The 18,524-nt window shown below is 39.1% G+C and overlaps 3 protein-coding genes across 6 annotated transcripts in view; all 3 read left to right on the plus strand.

Moving 5' to 3' along the window:
• The first annotated feature begins 852 nt into the window (after positions 1–852).
• LOC141654843 (uncharacterized) lies at positions 853–2,093 on the plus strand. Its single transcript, XM_074461957.1, has 5 exons — positions 853–880; positions 1,007–1,223; positions 1,331–1,528; positions 1,577–1,695; positions 1,792–2,093. Exons 1-5 carry the CDS (start codon positions 853–855, stop codon positions 2,091–2,093), a joined length of 864 nt encoding a protein of 287 aa, XP_074318058.1.
• A 2,913-nt stretch (positions 2,094–5,006) lies between these two features.
• Positions 5,007–11,320, plus strand: LOC141656747 (disease resistance protein RGA2-like). 3 transcript variants are annotated; one of them, XM_074463787.1, is made up of 4 exons: positions 5,007–5,208; positions 7,124–8,783; positions 8,880–10,243; positions 10,842–10,929. In XM_074463787.1, exons 2-3 carry the CDS (start codon positions 7,243–7,245, stop codon positions 10,186–10,188), a joined length of 2,850 nt encoding a protein of 949 aa, XP_074319888.1. In that variant the 5' UTR covers positions 5,007–5,208; positions 7,124–7,242; the 3' UTR covers positions 10,189–10,243; positions 10,842–10,929. The 3 variants fall into 3 exon arrangements, with proteins under 3 accessions (XP_074319888.1, XP_074319889.1, XP_074319887.1); XM_074463788.1 differs by having other exon boundaries at positions 7,124–9,898; positions 10,842–11,320; XM_074463786.1 differs by having other exon boundaries at positions 7,124–10,243.
• A 7,053-nt stretch (positions 11,321–18,373) lies between these two features.
• LOC141656749 (disease resistance protein RGA2-like) overlaps positions 18,374–18,524 on the plus strand; it is a 45,902-nt gene continuing 45,751 nt past the window's right edge. For both annotated transcript variants that reach the window (XM_074463791.1, XM_074463792.1), the window contains exon 1: positions 18,374–18,521. The gene's annotated coding sequence lies outside the window, so the exon portion shown is untranslated. The remainder of the gene's footprint in view (positions 18,522–18,524) is intronic.

Below are 18,524 nucleotides of genomic sequence, written 5' to 3' on the forward strand. Positions count from 1 at the left end.
ATGTAAGCCGACTTTAGCCCGGGACTTTTTTCACGCTACAACTTTTCTCCTACTCAGATGTGTCATGTGTATTATTTATATCTATGATATAATGTGTTGACATATTATCATTCTCTATACAACTCGTTTCGTCTATTATTCGAGGCATTCATTGTTTGGACGTTATGTGAACCTTATGGTTTCCGAGTCACTAGCTGGAAATTCCCGAAACAGGTGAGAATGTATATTCAGAAACACAAAATTTCATTATAGACGGCACATATCCGTCTATAACTAAAGACGGGTCAAATACAATACCACATTCCTAATAAGACAAATAACAAGTGGGGTGGTGGGGGCAAAAAATGTCACAACTTTCAAGCTATTTAATCCGTCTATAGCCAGACTAGCTGTTTCAGAAGTACTCAGCAAAACTTGACTATAATAATAAGGAAAAGTGCAACAAATCCATTCATGCATGAGTCAGCAACAACATGGCCTTCAGTTTAATTAATTCCGTCACTCTCAAGGTAAAGTTGAGTGTAGGACTTCTTCATCAATCAAAAAGATCCAAGTTTAATTCTTAGGTTTTACATATTGGATATCTTTTTGTGTAGCCGAAAATATTGAAATTTGAGTGTTTAATTTTCCATTTTACATGGAATTTACTCTCTTTTTCGTCTTAGCATGTATTTTATGTTAAACTTGTTCGCCCTTCTATATGTAGTTAAAGACTAACTTAACAAGACGATGTTTTGGGGAAGATTTTTCTGTGTTTCTCATTGGCTCCCAATACAATACAATACATATATAGTGATACAACCCTAATACGACTTAGGAAACCGTAAATTTTTCGTTAACGAGTCGGAAAATATGAAAAACAAGTATCGGTTCAAATATGGTGAGTATACGATAAAGTCTGGGGATTATTTGTTAAAAAAGAAATACATGATGGTTATTTGTAAAAATATACAAAAAAAAATACATGATGAATTTATTTGGAGTAGATAACTTGGTTGTTCTACAGAAACTGAGGTTGATCTAGAAATTGAGGTTCCACCTACTACAATAGACCTTACTTTCAAAACTAGTGGGTTATTTGGAGTAGATAACTTGGTTGTTAGGTTAGAGAATGAAAGTGATGGTGATTCTGAAGAGTTGAGGAGTTTAGAAGATTCTGATGGTGAAATAGAAATAGATCAAAATCTTATATTTAATCCTGAAGTTGATTTCAAACGAAAATTGTTCTGAACTTGGGTTTGAAGTTCCCAACAGTTCTCGATCTCAGGTTAGCATTAAAGCAACATGCTATTGAATATGGGTATGATTTCTTCTACTTACATAATGGTAGAAAGAAACTTTCAGCTTATTGTGTAAACAAGTGTGACTGTGAATGGGACAGTGTTAGGTCAAAAGTGAAGGCTTGCACTTGCAATAACCCTGACAAGTGTTTGTTCAGAGTTTGTGCTGCTATAACTCACTTAGAGAATGTCATTCAAATAAAGGGGATGAAATTAGAACATAGCTGTGCTTTTAGTACATATACAAGGTAAGTAACTTCAGAATTTTTGGCTGCTAAGTATTTGGAGGATTGAAGGATTAGACCATCATGGAAGCTTAAGGAATTTAAAGCACAAGTGTATAAGGATTTGTTAGTTGAAGTAAGCTATAGAAAACTATGGAAGGTTACAGCTAGGGCTAAATTATTGATTCATGGTAATGGTTCAAATGAATACAAGAGAGTGTAAGATTATGCTCAGGTTATTGAAAAATACAATCCTGGTTCAAGCACAAATGTGCTTTGTGAAACAGTGCACAAGCCTATTCCTATATTTCAGAGGAAGTATATGTGTCTAGAGGCATGTATGCAAGGGTTTGTGAGATGTTGCAGGCCAATAATTGGGGTGGATATGTGTCACTTGAAGGGGCCATATCCTAGAATTTGTTTGGTAGCTGTAGGGAAAGATGGTAATAACAACATCTTCCCTATTGCATGGGCTGTGGTGGAGGTTGAGAACCCACAAACATGGAGATGGTTTTTAGTGTTGTTATTAAATGATGTGGCAAGGAGCAATGAAGAAGGAAAAGTGCTCACCTTCATGTCTGACAAGTAGAAGGTGCTTTTTTCTAGCTTTGATTTTCTCTAATTTATTTTTTGTGTACAATTTTGTAGCCGATATTTTATTATCACATGGATTTTTCATTGCACAGGGTCTTTTAATTAGAAGCATTCTCTACTGTTACTCCTAAAGTAGAGATCCTAAAGCAGACATCAGGTTATGTGTTCGACATATATGGGCAAACTTCAAATTGCATTTCACAGCTATGGCATTTAAAGATAACTTTTGAAAGGCAGTCAACTCAACAAATAAGGTTTGTCGTTTATGTCTTATTATGTGCTTTTTTTTAGATTTGATGTATGATTCTGAGCTATTGTCTCTTGTTTAGAATGACTTCTTATCACATTTAAAGGCAATCAAGGCTTTGAAACCCGAAACAACATGTGTGAGACCTTCAATTCTGTTTTAAAAGAGGCTAGAGATAAACCAATTCTCACCCAGATGGAGTGGATGAGAAGGTACATTATGTCGAGAAATTGTGAGAGGAGGCAAGGAATTATCAAATACAAGGGAGTCAATATGCCATTTGTGTACAAGTTCTTTGAATGAGCACATGATCAAGCTAGATATTGCAAGTGCTTTGGTGCAATTGTGGATAAATGGGAGGTGGAGTATATGTCAGACATACATGATATTAATTTAAAGGAGAGGACATGCTCTTGTAATCATTGGCAATTAACAGGTATTCCTTGCCTTCATGCTTATGCTTGCGTATTGAAGTAGAGAGGAAACCCTCATAACTATATGGATGTTATGTACTCAAAGGTTGTTTATCAGTTGGCATGTGAGCCAATAATAAGCCCTATGCCATGGCCCAACCAGATCCACCCGCACATAGAAGACTCCCTGGAAGACCATCTGAAAAGAAAAGGAGAAAAGAACTAGATGAAGGAAAGGGGAAGAAGAAGGATTATGTCAAGAGGATTAAGAAACCTAACAAGTGTGGTAAGTGTGGACACTTGGGGCATAATAGAACTACCTGCAAGAATCCACTTGTTCCTGTACGAGAAAAGGATAAAGGAGGAAGGCCTAAGTCAAACTCAGCATGAACAATAATTGCCAGGGAGAAAAGGGAGAGAAGACAGACAACTCAAGCACAAGGAGCAACTCAACAACCAAGGCAAGCATCATGCAAAAGTCCTCAAAGACACAATGAGGCTGATTGAAGAAGCTGTACTGAACATGTTCTACTTATGTTTTGTTAAGATGAAGTTGTAATAGAAGTAGAAACATTAGTTTCAGCTATTTTGGGATGAAAACATGAAAACTCAGTCATGTGTATTTGGCTATTTTGGAAATTGTATTTGAATGTTAACTCTTCTTTGGTTATTCAATGAAATGGTTCAGAAATTTTGAAACATTGTTGAATCTAATATTTCTTTTGCATTCAGATCACTTTCATACATGATCCTATCCATACATTAAACCACTTAACTAAAAGCAAGGTAAAATACAAATGATAGTAAAACAACAAACATAGCCATTACAAACGAGTGACGTGTTTTTGAATTTGACCCAGCTACATATTTCTTCACTTCCCCTCTTTAACTGATAATTTTGCTGCCATTTTTTTTTGTCCACCAGCAGGTCATTAATGACCTTTCTTTAAAAAGGTGTTTGTCCACTGTCGTACTACCTGAAATATGCACAACCACGCCTACCAGTTGAATGGTCATAGTCATTACATGCTAAAAACCTTCTCCCTGGATTTGTTGAGGTCCATGACTTCACCAAAGCAAGGACTATCCACAGTGACAAGTCAATCGACTTGAGCATTGTGAGTTTCTTGAAGACATAATTAATCAGATCTACAACCACACAAATCGAAAAAAAAAGTGGTTAAAGGGTGGAATGGTTTGGAGGAGAGAAAGAGAGAACAAGCAAGTTTGAGAATAGAGAGAATAATTAATGAAAATAAGAATAAAATTTAAGAAAGATAAAGCTTAAATTACCTTTAATGGAGGATGAAATAAAGAAGATGAATGAGAAAGAAAGGGATTGATAATAAGAGAAGAGGATTTAAATTAGAAAGGGTAGTTTGGGTATAATTTAAGTTTTGAAATAAAAGAGGGGGAAATAAGGCTGACTCAGGTGACTCTTGGACAATTAGTTCCAATTTCCGTCAAGCAGATAGTAATACAAGTTCCTATACTATAATTCGAACAATTGAGTATATAATGTAGTAATACAAGTTCCTATACTATACGGAGTAATAGGTAGTAATTTGACATTTATCCCTTTTTATGTCGAAAATATAATATGTCAAAGATTTTTGAATGATACATGACAAACAAAAGCAAAATATAACCAAATGGGTTTTGGTGTGGTGAATTGATGATTGCTCACCTCATCCATTAACCATGAGGTTAGGGGTTCGATCCCTACCCATGGAAATGGAACGGTGAACATCCCTGATTAAACCAAAAAAACAAGGGACGTGCTAAATTCCGCACATCATTTTACTCAATCCTGCACTTAATTCCATCTTATTCCAAAACTACCCCTCTCATTTCTCCCCCTCATCAAACGACAAACGAGAGAGAGAGAAACAAGAGAAGTAAAAAACCCCAAATATTAATTTCACTGTCACCCTCCTCCCTCACCTCCCGCCCTGCGCCGCCGACCACCACACCACACTCTCATCCACGCGACGACCATCACATCACACCCTTGTCCTCGCGCCGACAGCTTCATCCCCGGAGTCGACAGTCCCCTCCTTGCAGTCGACCATCCCGGAGTCGACAGTCCCCTCCCCGTAGTCTTTGTTATTCAGTTTTCTTTTTCAAAGGGCAAATATGGAAAATTAGGGTAAAATGTGTAGGATTTAGCAAACAGGTGTGCGGGATTTAGCATATACGAAAAACAAAAGCAACATATAATTCCAAGTCATTTCGAGCACGAGTCAATTCGGGTTAACCCGCGCCCTATAACCGATAATCACAAGATAATCACGTTAATTTAAAACAAAAGCAAAATTGAATCCCCTTCTCAGCTCGTCTTCTATTTCTTTCATCTAATCAACAACAATGGAGATGTTCTACTACCTGTTGATCCTATATTTAACTCAAAATTCGCTAGAATTACCTCCTCGTTTAATCTCTAACCATAGGTAATTTCTATTTAATTTTTACTCTACTCTTTTTCCATTTCAATTTTTCCCCAATTTTTTCTTGCGTTCCGTTATTTCGTTGCGGCGACATCGGATTTCTGTATGTGTAGCTGAATATATCGAAGAATTGAGTGTTTAATTTCCAATTTTACATGTAATTTACTCTTATTATTAGTTTTAATGTTGATTAGGTTAAGTCGTTAAGCTTGAACTTTTGAGGATTATTAATATTGAACAGCATAGATTGAGGGACTTAAAAGGTGCGCTGTCCTGTAATTTCAAGTATCCGTGCTTAGTTTTATATAGCTCGTCTAAGCTCAAAGGGACTTAAAAAGGTACTAGTGTTAGGGTGTGTTTGGATACCATTTTAGGAGGGAAAGGGAGGGGACGGGGAGGGAAAGGTAGGGGAGGGGAGGGGAGGGGAGGGAAAATGATTTATGATTGTTTGGATAAGAAAAATGATGAGAGGGAGATGGAAGGGGAAGGAAGGATGGAGATGGTAGGATGGATGGAGGATGTTGATGCAATGTGAGTCAAAAGAAAGTTTCCTTCCAAATCTTGCCAATGATGGAAAGATTTGAGGTTGGTCTAAAGGAGGGAAATTAAATCCTCCCTTTTCCCTCCCCTTCCATTTTCCTCCTTTCATATATTGTAACCAAACAAAGGAAATTGAACCCCTCCATTTGCCTCCCCTTCCTTTCCCTCCAATTCTCTCAATCCAAACACACCTTAGAGTATAAAACCGATCTTGGGATAGTTGCATCCACACTTCAAGCCCAAAGGGCATTTGTGTGAGGGGGCGTGTTAGAGTATAAAACTGATCTTACTTCCCTATCAGTTGGTTTCTCTTAAGTAGGGCCTTAAACAAGAATTTGTGTTTCCTGGTGTGTTTGGATTGAAGGAATTAGAGGGGAAAAGAAAGGGAGGGAGAGTAGGGAATTTAAAATCCCTTGTTTGAATAGCAAAGGAGGGTGAAGGGAAATGGAAGGGGAGAGATTTGGAGGGATCCAATTTCCCTTCTCCAAGCCTAATCAAAATCTCTCCACAATAGGCAAGATTTGGAGGGAAATTGTATCCAAACACCCACACTTCATTCCCCCTCCCCTTCTCTTCTCTCCCTTTCCCTTCCGTCCGCACGGATTGAGAAGTTGAGAACTACGGATATCTTTTAGATAACATGACTGTTAGAGAGTTATGTGTAGGGACGGGGAGAACTCGACTTCTAACTGTGACTCTTATTACCCCACAACTTTTCTTGTGTTTAAATACACTCAATCAAACAAATAAATAAAGTATTTATAAAATTATAATAATCTGTCCGTTCTCTGTGTAAATCCTCTTGTCTTTTTTATTTTAGACATTGTGATGTGGAGTATATAAGTATATTATATAGTACAGTACTCCATATTGGCAACCACTAATACATTGCCTGGAAATTACCAGCGCAGGTTAGAATAATACAAAAAGTACTCAGTATTAGTATTTAAAAGAAAGATCTTGACTTTACTTGAAATGCACCATGCCGGTATTCATGCTTTCAGCATACGACAAGGCCGACTGCACTATCGAAGTTAAACACATGGCTTCCTTAACTCTTTCCCAGTTCCAGGAAAGCTCCTTTTTCACTTAAATAAACAGATCAACAGATATAAACCTAAGTGTTACTGATTCAATAATCATCCTCTTAAGTCTTAACACCAAATTTTAAAGTTATACCAAAACAAAACAACCTTTATAACCTTCCCTTAAAGAGGCTGAATGGCTGAATCAATAGTGGCTGAGTTGGTTAAAACCATTGCAGAGAAAGTCAGTTCCAAAGTTTGCAAATCACTAGATAGTGCAGCTGACATTGACTCTCAAATAAAAGGGCTTCAGGATATCAAAAATACTATTGAAGCTACACTTCTTGATGCAGATTCAGCGCAGGTGTGCAGTCATTCTCAACGAGATATTCTTGAGAAGCTTGAACTTGGACTTGCCAAGTTAATTGATTTTCAAGATGCAAAAGCCGCAAAAGCCAAGCAGAAACTACTCATGGGCGGAAGTAAGTTCACCAAAGAGGCGCGCTTGTTTTTTTCCACTACAAACCAGCTTGTCTCCCCCTTCAAGGATGCTAGGAAAATCAATGGTATTACGAAGGAACTGAGTCGCATTACAAGAAACCATGCCCAATTTGGGAGCATAGTTAGCTTGCCATCTCTGAACCAAACCCGAACAGTGACCAATGTATCGGGGTCTTATATGAGTACTGATATGGTGATTGGACGAGATGGAGACAGGGACAAGATGATAAGTTCGCTGTTAGACTCCTCCGCTGCTGCTGGTGTCCTCCCTGTTGCTTCCTTTGTTGGGATGGGTGGAGTTGGGAAGACTACATTGGCTCAATATGTGTACAATGATGATAGAATTAAGAGTTATTTTGATTTGCAGCTTTGGGTTTTCACCACCCAAGATTTTAATGTCAAGTATGTGTTACGGCAGATGGTGACGTGTGCCACTAATGAAAAAGCTCTCGACTACGAGATCGATCAGCTCCAACGGCGTCTATTTCAAGCCATTGCTGGGAAGAGGTTTCTACTTGTTTTGGATGGTGTATGGGATGACGACAGTTTGAAAGCAAAATGGATAGAATTGAGAACACTGCTAAGGGCCGGGGCTCAAGGGAGTCGAGTTCTCCTTACCACACGTAGCGAAACGGTTGCTAGAATTATTGGGACCCAAGACCCATTAATGGTTAGTGATTTAGGAGATGATGATTCTTTGCTCCTCTTTCAATATGTGTCGGCTACAGAGTGGCATGAGCCAGGGGTAGAGGCCATCGGGAAAGATATTGCAAATATGTGTCCTAAAGTTCCCCTTGTTATACGGGCAATTGGAAGCCTTTTAGCGGGCACACATAGTGTCCAGGAATGGTTAGCTTTTAGGGATGATCAGCTAGCAAATTTTGCATCCTATGGCCGTGACGTCATGGGCACACTCAAACTCAGTTATGATCAATTAGGTACAAGGCTAAGACTGTGTGTTACATACTGCTCTTTGTTCCCAAAGGGATTTTGGTTCGAAAAAAGTTTTGTCATCCATCTTTGGATTGCCATGGGATATGTTGAGGGCGAGTATGCTAATCAAAGTTTAGAAGAGGTGGCAGAAGAATATGTGCTGTGCTTGCTAAATCGGGGTTTTTTCTACTGTAACGACAGGAATGGATTTAAGTGCCCTACAGATCTTAGGATGCACGACCTGATGCATGATTTAGTGCTCTCGATTGGTGGGTTGAAGTATAAGATGGCAGATTCAGATACAAATGAATTTGATGAAAGAGTTTGTCATGTATCATACGATTTAGAAGACGACTCTTCTTTGAAAGTCCCATCATCACTATTCAAAATTAAGCAGTTGAAGTCGTTCCTTCTCCCTCTTCCATCATATTATCGGGGTTCCAAGAACAACAATCAAGTTAGACTTTTCCCATTAAATGATACATCTATATTCATAATTGAGTCTTTAAGGGTACTGCGGATGCATGGGCTAGGGATTAATAAACTGCCAAGATCAGTAGGCAAACTGATCCACTTGAGGTATCTCGATTTTTCACATAACTCTATCCGTAAACTCCCCGATTCAATTACACAGCTAGTCAATCTGTACTTACTTAACCTATCCTGCTGTTCAAGCCTTGAAGAACTGCCGGTGGACATAAACAAGCTAGTGATGTTGAGACACCTTAGCCTCATTGGTTGTGACCAACTGAGTCATATGCCAAAGGGGTTGCGGAGACTGACAGGTCTTGAAACTCTAGGCCTTTATGTTGTGGGAAAACCAAGAACCTCTGTCACTTCCTATGGATCTAAAGCTAACTTGGCGTGTGATCTAGCAGACCTAGGTTATCTTGATAATCTTAAGGGCAAGTTGATAATCGTTTTGGGTGATCGATCAAATGATATAGTGTCTGGAGCCAAAGCTGCAAATCTGGACAAGAAAAAGATTACTAAGTTAACTATGATATTTAGAGAGAGTAGATTAGAGGATGAGATGGTGGTAGAGAACCTCAAACCCGGTGATAGTCTAAAAACACTGCATATTAAAAACTATGGAGGAAGGAGGTTGCCATGTTGGATGAGAGAAGGAATCCATTTGTGGGTTCCGAATCTGGTTAAAGTTGGAATAACTGATTGCAAAGAATGCATAAATATGTGCTCCTTTGGAAGACTCCCTCATCTTAAGAAGCTATACTTAGAGAGATTGGATAAGGTGGAGTACATAGAAAATGGTAGTAGCAATAATAGCAACAGGGTACTTGTTGTGGACGAGCATTCCTCCACTCTCTTATTCCCGTCCCTTACAGACCTCATCCTCAAAGACATACCTGAGTTGAAGGGATGGTGGAGTATAACAGAGTCTGCTCAAGTTCAGGGTCAGAATCAACTCTTGAAATGGATGCCTGCATTTCCCAAATTGATGGAGGTGGCAATGAACATGGAGTTGGTGATTTCGTTGGCACAAGGAATTTCTTCTTTACAAAAACTCACTGTTTATGGGAAAACCAAGGATGTAGCAGAGCAAAGATGTGGTCCTTCAAATGTGGTTGTTATGCAGAGACAACCAGTCGTCGTCCTCAAAAACTTCCTTCCCAACCTCAGACACGTACGTTTTTTCAAGATTCAAATGGAACATCTTCCTGAGGAGTTTCGAGGTATGTCTTCTTTGAAAACCCTACATATATCCTGCTGTGAAGCATTAGAGGCGGTTCCAGAGTGGATTGACAGCCTCACCTCCCTTGAAAACTTTTATATAAGTAAATGTCTAAGATTGAAATCGTTGCCGCACGAGATCAGCAACCTATCCAACTTGAATACACTATACCTTAATAAATGCTCAAGGGAGCTTGCTGAGAGATGCCAATCGCCATCAGGAGAAGACTGGCCCAAAATTCAACATATTCCCAACATTTACATTGACCCTACTAAAAATGGGGAAGAATGAAATGAATCAATCAAGTGAAGAGCTAGTATACGGTGGTAGTTGACGTGTTTATCAGGTGTCCATTCTTTACTGTTTTTTTTTTTTAATGTTTTGCAGTGGTGTCGATTACTTAATTTTTTAGGTTTAGCTAATCTCTATTTCAGACAAATATATTTCTCTTAAATTTAAAACGGGTTACATAGTGAGGTATTTACACAAATAAAACAAGTTTTCCTCTACTACCTAGGTATTATGCTTTTTAAAACAACCTACTACTTAACCCATTTTAAGTTTAAAATAGATGTGTCTGTCTTAAACAAGAATTTGTGTTTTATATTAGAATTTTTGATACAAATTAAACCGACGACTCCTAATACCCAAATTGTCTATATGTGTAAATTGATTTCAGAAAATGAAATCATGTGATCTTTTTTATGATCATACCATTAAGAAATCTTCAAGCTAAACAAATCTCCATTAATGGAGTAAAAAGAGTGTGAACTGAAAGAACAAATTTAGCGAGGAAAATAGAACAATCAAAAGGTAAATAAAACAAGATTTTTTATTGATTATGAACTTACAAGTTACAGGAAATCTGAACATTGCTTATATAAACAGAGATATCTTGCATAATAAGCTAACAACCTAACTAACTAATTCTACAATTTATTTAGAGTTTGTTACAGGTTGTTATTGTTATGAGCTGAGCTGGAATTCAACGAACTTGTATCAGCACGGCAGGCTTTGCGGCATACGACAAGCATCATATCGCAACATAAATAGTTTTAGAAAAAACTTGTACCACTTCCCCCAAATAGCAGCATTTGCTTCTGGCAGTATTGCTTATGAGACCTGATTTCTCAGGCATGTGCGATTTGAAGTAATCAAAGATTGTAATTGGGTGCTAATGATTAACAAATTTACAGGAGGGACATGACTTATAGTAGTCAAAACCAGCTCGACGAATTTATGTACTGTAGTATTTTGTTAGAATGAAACAATGTTTTGGTAACGCTCCCATGACGAGGAAGGAGGTAATGTGATTCTGAATAGGGGGCAATCAAAATCAGAAGTCGAGTTGAGGAATGTCCAACCAATAGACTTGTAACTTGTAACCACTGTTTTTGAATTAACACGTACTGAGTTATGTAGACATCAACTTGTGAATTCATGACATAGCATCCATCCATGGTGCATCAATAATATGGCAACAATTACAGTACGCCCCTACATATGTTCCTTAGACTCGGATATTTAATATAGTCACAGACTCGGAGCCCATGATGCATCAATAAAATCAATCAAAATTACTATGTGTTACTCAAACTCGTCTACAAGTATCATATACCATACGCCAATATGCGTCTGGGTATTGTACTAGGCAGCACATGACCTTAATCATCCAGCCAAAATTGAGATTTTCTGAGAAGTTTAAGTTAAATCAATGGACAGCAGACAACAGATTATGTAAATACATTCTAACAACCTAATTGTATACTCCGATCCCTCTGCCCCGATCATTTATTATCTATTCCATTTTTTGGCGTTTAAGTCAACTGTTTAGCTTTTTTTAGAAATGTCTTTCTTGGACAATTTAATCCTCCGTACTCAGTTTAATTCACTTGTTATCTAATAATTGTCCTCAATTGACCAGACGGCGGAAATACAATACAATTATATGTTGCCATTTTAAAATGGATTAATATACCTGAAAAGCCTTGGATATAATATCATCATAAAGGCAAACTTGATTTGGACAATTTGGACGGGTATAAAACTAATTCATATCAAAATGCGCCTTTACTTACTCAGTCCTTCTCATTGAAGACGACCACTATCCGTCACAAGTTAAAGATGGATAATGACTCTCACAAAATGCAAGTGGGGGGCAAATAAGGGTATCCATTTCCCCTACTTGCACTATCCTTTTACATTTTGTGAAAGGGACATCATTCGTCTTCAACTTGTGACGGATATCTTCAATGAGAATTTGTGTTACTTGATAATAAGATAAAGGGTTATTTGATAGGAATAATCCAAACTATTGGTCATCTTCCCAAAATAATCCGTACTATCATTTAACCCAAAATAAACCATACTATTGTCCTCCCCTTCTAATACTACACCTATGCCATTTTTAACCTCTGAAATCCGGTAATTTAACAGGTGATCCCCCCCCCCCCTTTTTTTTTTGAAAACGGTGATCTTATTTTTCGTTTAAGCCTCTTTCTTCATCCTCCATTAACAAGTAACAATCCTCATTATCACCCACCACTACTCCGGCCGTCACCCTCAACCCAGCCAACCACTAGTCAAAAATCAAAAAATAAATTGAGAGTGATGATAAAAATGGAGAAAAGGGGTTTTGAAGAAGAAGAGAGATGAAATTTAAAATAGATTTTACTCTAATGAAGCCAAGATCTGTAAAACTAAGACAAGAGGCTTAATTTAGATTCAAATGAAATTTAAAGGATGGAAATTCTTGCTTTGGATTCAAATGGAGATTTGCACGTTCTTTATTTGTCAAAGTTTGGGTTTTCTCAAATGAAGCGTGTATTAACAATAATATTTAGATATAGTAAATATATTAGATATTATTCAATGTAAATATAGTTAGCTTATTCCCCAAGTATGTAATCTTTGTAACCTAGCTAACACCTCCCTATAAATACTTGTATTCCTTTAACAGTAAATACACATTCATTCAAACCCTCAATCTCATATCTTATATGGTATCTTCGAGCTCAAATCGATCCGCCAAAAATCTTCTCAAAACCCGCAGCCGCCCCACCTTTAAACGCCAAACACCACTCCTCTTCCAACTCTCATCCTCGACCATGACAAACACTCACCAAGACACCATCGTCCGCAACCCTCACGATGCCAACGAACCACTTGTCTCGCCCAACCTCACCCATTGCGTCAAATTGACACCCACAAACTACACCACATGGTTCTTCCAACTCACCAATATTTTCTTTGGTTTCAGTTTGCTCGGGTTCCTCGATGGGACCAACCCCGCTCCATCGCCAACCGTCGTTGGTGATGACAAAACCGAAAAACCAAACCCATCCTATCTTTCATGGCTTAAACAAGATGGGTTGATTTTAGGAGCCCTTATGGGTACCCTATCATCAACTGTCCAAGCCCTCATAATCCGTGCTAAAACCTCTAAAGAAGCATGGGATATTTTAGCGCAAACCTACGCAAACCCTTCGCGTGCGCATATTATGCAATTAAAAGACCGTCTAGACTCAATTGTCAAAACCTCTAACCAATCCATAACCGAATACATGAACACCATGAAATCGTGTATCGACCAACTAGCATTGATGGGTAAAATAATTGACCCCGAAGACATTATTTCCAAAGTCCTTAAAGGATTAGACTATAAAACCTTTAAACCCGTCATCGACACCGTTAGAGCACGTGACAACCCAATTTCGTTTGAAGCACTCCATGAAAAATTGCTTCAACATGAACTTTTAATCAAACAACAACAACCCGACACCGATATCTTTAATCCCACGGCCAATGCTGCATATCGTCCCAACCAATACAACAATCAACGCCAAAACAACTACAACAACAACTGTTATCAACCCAACACCAATACCAACACCAATTACAACCGCCAAACTGCTGCCCCATACACCTCCAACCCGAACCCGCGGCCATTCAAGGGCCGCTGCCAATGGTGCCGTCAAGTCGGCCATGTCATCGCTGATTGCCCTCTCTTCCGCAAGCTCTTCCCCACCATCACCTTTCCCGAGCCTCCCACCCGCCAACACCAACAGCCACAAGCCCATTCTGCAACCACCTCTACCGCTGCTGCACCGCCACTCAACAACCAATACCTCCTGGACAGTGGAGCCTCCAACCATGTCACCAACGACCTCGACACATTGGCCTTCCACTCTCCCTATTTCGGCAATGATGACCTCATTATTGGTGATGGTACGGGTCTCGACATCGCTAATATAGGTAAGTTTCAATTCTCAAACCTTCAATTCAACAATGTTTTACATGTTCCAAAGATTTCTAGAAAAATTATATCCATATCCCAATTGTGTAAAGACAATAATGTGAATGTCATTTTCTCATCGAATTTTTTTGTTGTTAAGGACAAATTGACGGGATCGACGATACTCCAGGGCCAAGCTAGAGATGGAATCTACGAGTTGAGCCCATCGTCTCCAACCGCGAATTTAATTAAGAAAGGCTCATCTCCTATTTCATGGCATCATAAATTAGGCCATCCTACTTTTGATGTAATGAAAACTATCAATAAAAGTTTACCATTTAGTTTATCGAATTTTTCTTCCTGTGATGCGTGCAATATTAGCAAGAGTACCAAATTACCATTCGCAACAAACTCATTCACCACAACCGCTCCACTCGAGCTCATTTACTCGGACCTTTGGACTAGTCCCGTTCTTTCCTATGACCATTACAAATATTATGTGATATTCGTCGACCACTTTAGCAAATATACTTGGCTTTTTCCGTTAAAACGTAAATCCGACACAACCAACGTTTTTCTTCAATTCAAGGCACTTGTTGAGAAATACTTTCAAAAACCAATTATTCAATTCTTTTCCGACAATGGAGGTGAATTCAAAAAACTTACCCATGATTTACTCAATAATGGAATTAGTCATTTTACTTCTCCTCCGCATACACCCGAACATAATGGTTATGCCGAACGGAGACACCGTCACATTGTAGAAACGGGCTTAGCCCTACTCGCTCACGCCAAAATGCCGACCACCCTATGGCCATTTGCTTTCAACACCGCTACCTATCTTATTAATCGTCTTCCAACCCGAACATTACAAGGTCAAACCCCATACTTCAAGCTACATAATAAACCTCCTAATTATACAAAACTACATAATTTTGGATGCCTATGCTATCCCTGGCTTCGACCATATACACGACACAAACTTGAATATAGGTCGACTCCATGTATTTTCGTAGGCTATTCCTCTACTCAAAGTGCGTTCCATTGTTTTGAACCAAAAACCAATCGCATCTATACATCGAGACATGTCAAGTTTGTTGAAGATACTTTCTCTTACACTCAATTACTCACCTCTGCCTCACCCAATAACACCAACACCGATCCAAACGATTGGTGTCCGCTCATCATACCCATTATCCCTACTCACTCTCCACCCGTCACAAACACCACCACTCCACCTGACCCTCGGCCACGCCCTCCCATAACCCAAGTTTATCACCGTCGACCTCCTCCCGTCCAGCCCTCACACCCTACACCCGAACCCACCACACCCTCCCCTGCCATCCCACAAACCCCTACCTCTACCTCACAACCCGTAACACCCACCCCTGTCACCTCTGCCTCCACCACACCGCCCCCTCCTCCACCTCCACCACCACCTCCTCCCAAACGCACTGTTGTCACTCGCCTAGACAACAACATTAGAAAACCCAATCCCAAATACATCCAAAACACCTCCAAATATGCCCATCTCGCTCATACATCCGCATCACCCAACGCTCTTCCCAAAACCGTCAAACAAGCTCTCATTATACCTCCATGGCGAAACGCGATGCAAGAAGAATTTCATGCCCTCGAGAAAAATAAAACGTGGACTTTAGTTCCGCGTCAACCATCTCAAAATGTCATAGGTTGTAAATGGGTCTATCGCATTAAGTATAATCCCGATGGTTCTCTAAAACAACACAAAGCTCGCTTGGTCGCAAAAGGATTTCATCAACGACCTGGCATTGACTACACAGAAACATTCAGTCCTGTAGTCAAACCCACCACCGTCCGTCTTATTTTATCCTCATTGTTAGCAATTCATGGACCCTACGACAACTCGATGTCAATAATGCATTCCTTCAAGGAACTTTAACCGACAATGTTTTTATGAGTCAACCACAAGGTTTTGTTGACACCTCTAAACCGGATTTTGTATGTCAACTAAACAAAGCCATTTACGGTCTAAAACAAGCTCCTCGAGCCTGGTACACGGAGCTAAAAACCTTTCTAGTTTCTTATGGTTTTAAACAATCAATTTCCGATTCATCTTTATTTATTTATACAACCAAAACTACTCGCATATTTATGCTAGTCTATGTAGATGATATTATTATTACTGGCCCTAACCAAACTCATTTACAAACTCTTATTACCGACCTCTCAAAACGATTTTCCCTCAAGGATCTTGGACCACTCTCCTACTTCCTTGGCATCGAAGTCACACCAAACCCCGACGGTCTTCACTTAAATCAGTCCAAATATGTCCATGACCTCTTAACAAAATACCACATGGACAATGCGAAACCAATCACTACCCCCATGACACCAGACGTGCACCTCACTCGGGAAGACAACAAACCAATTCAAAATCACCCCGACTATCGCGCCATCGTTGGGAGCTTACAATATCTCTCTCTTACCAGACCTGACATTGCCTTTACTGTCAATCGGTTAGCTCAATTTCTTCATCATCCCACCGATACTCATTGGTCTGCTCTCAAACGTCTCCTTCGTTACCTTCAAGGGACTCAACACCATGGCAAACAACTATACTCCAAAAACCCGCTCTGTCTCCACGCCTTCTGCGATGCTGACTTTGCTGGAGACAAAGACAACTACATTTCAACCACCGGCTATATTCTCTACCTCGGACGTAATCCTATAATATGGTCCTCCAAAAAACAACGTGGTCTCTCTCTCAACTATCGAGGCCGAATTTCGAGTGTCGCTTCCGTCACAACTGAATTACTCTGGCTACGAAATCTTCTCACTGAACTTCACTTCCAAGTCACGCGACCACCTGCTATCTACTGCGACAACCTGTCAGCTACCATGTACGCAAAGAATCCGGTTTTTCACTCTCGCATGAAGCACATGGCCTTATCCTTTCACTTTGTTCGCGAGCAGCTTCATCAAGGCTCTATTCGAATTCAGCACATTGCCAGTACCGATCAACTAGCTGATGCTCTCACCAAACCCCTGCACAAGCAACAATTTCTTATTCTACGAGACAAGATTGGTCTACTTCCTCCGACGTCCATCTTGCGGGGGCGTATTAACAATAATATTTAGATATAGTAAATATATTAGATATTATTCAATGTAAATATAGTTAGCTTATTCCCCAAGTATGTAATCTTTGTAACCTAGCTAACACCTCCCTATAAATACTTGTATTCCTTTAACAGTAAATACACATTCATTCAAACCCTCAATCTCATATCTTATAGCGTGTACATGGCACAATTAAAGTACAATAATTGGCTGTTTTTTCTGATTCATTTGCCAGTATGTGGTCCTAATTTCGGGTAGTTTTTGAGATGAAAGGCTCATAATATCTTCTTTGATAACCCACATCACCGTCAAAATTTGGGTTTGTTCAATTTATTGTTTTGAAAAGGGGCTTTGAAGAAGAGAGGGAAATGAAATTAAAAATGGATTATGGGAGATTAAACCATAGCCGACTAGACTGAGTCTTGTTTAGTTGTCGTAGTGGTATGTGTGAGTGGTGGTTGCCGTGGAGTCGGGTGGGATGCTTGCATGTAGTAGGGTGGCCGGTGGCGGTTAGACGGTCTGTTGAGACTTGGGAGGAATGTGGGAGGGGTGACTTAAGTTAATTAATTATTTTCTAAATAATATACTGTAGTAGTTAAAAAAATGAATAATAACCTAATTAGCAGGTAGCCGGTCACCTATTCTAATTTGAGAAGATGATAGTTAAAGTTGGGTTTATTTGAGGTTAAAGTGTTGTTCGTATTATTATAAGAAGATGAGTAATAGTTCGGATTATTCCCATCAATTATAACCCTCACAACAATTACTAATTACTTCCTCCATTCGACTCCACGCTACCACTTTGCTTTTTCACGTTCGACAACGTGTGCTTTACGCGTTAAATAAGATTCCACATGAATATATTTGAGAGAAAATCGAGATTGAATATGCACTCGTGAATAGTGTAGAAAATGGAAATGGGTAGAGTGGACTTAAATGGAGAAATACTCCCTCTTATTCACCATTTTCTTCCCTATTTCTTTAAACGGATTATTCAGGTTTTCTTCCCCTTTCCTTTTTTGGAAACTTTTACTCTTATTTAATTAATTCCTCTCTTCTATCAGCAAACCCCACGCAACTCACAATTCCTTATTAAATTTTTATTTATTCATTCCTCTATCTCCTATCACCAAACTCCACACAACCCAAAATTCTTTATTTAATACTTTCTCAATTTCTCTTCTATTTCTTTCATCTGAACAACAATGGAGATGATTTATTACCTGTTGCTCCGATGTTTAACTCAATCTTGCCTAGAATTACCTCCTCGATTAATCTCTAATCATAGGTA

This window comes from Silene latifolia, chromosome 5 (genome assembly GCF_048544455.1).
Source record: "Silene latifolia isolate original U9 population chromosome 5, ASM4854445v1, whole genome shotgun sequence".
NCBI classification, from domain to species: domain Eukaryota; kingdom Viridiplantae; phylum Streptophyta; class Magnoliopsida; order Caryophyllales; family Caryophyllaceae; genus Silene; species Silene latifolia.

Bases quoted from the DNA above. Each gene is read 5' to 3' on its own strand.
- LOC141654843 (XM_074461957.1), top strand. From the start codon at position 853: ATGAAAAACAAGTATCGGTTCAAATATG. The intron at 881-1,006 runs GTGAGTATACGA...GTTGTTCTACAG, and splicing joins CAAGTATCGGTTCAAATATG to AAACTGAGGTTGATCTAGAA. The intron at 1,224-1,330 runs GTTCTGAACTTG...ACATAATGGTAG, and splicing joins GTTGATTTCAAACGAAAATT to AAAGAAACTTTCAGCTTATT.
- LOC141656747 (XM_074463786.1), top strand. From the start codon at position 7,243: ATGGGCGGAAGTAAGTTCACCAAAGAGGCGCGCTTGTTTTTTTCCACT.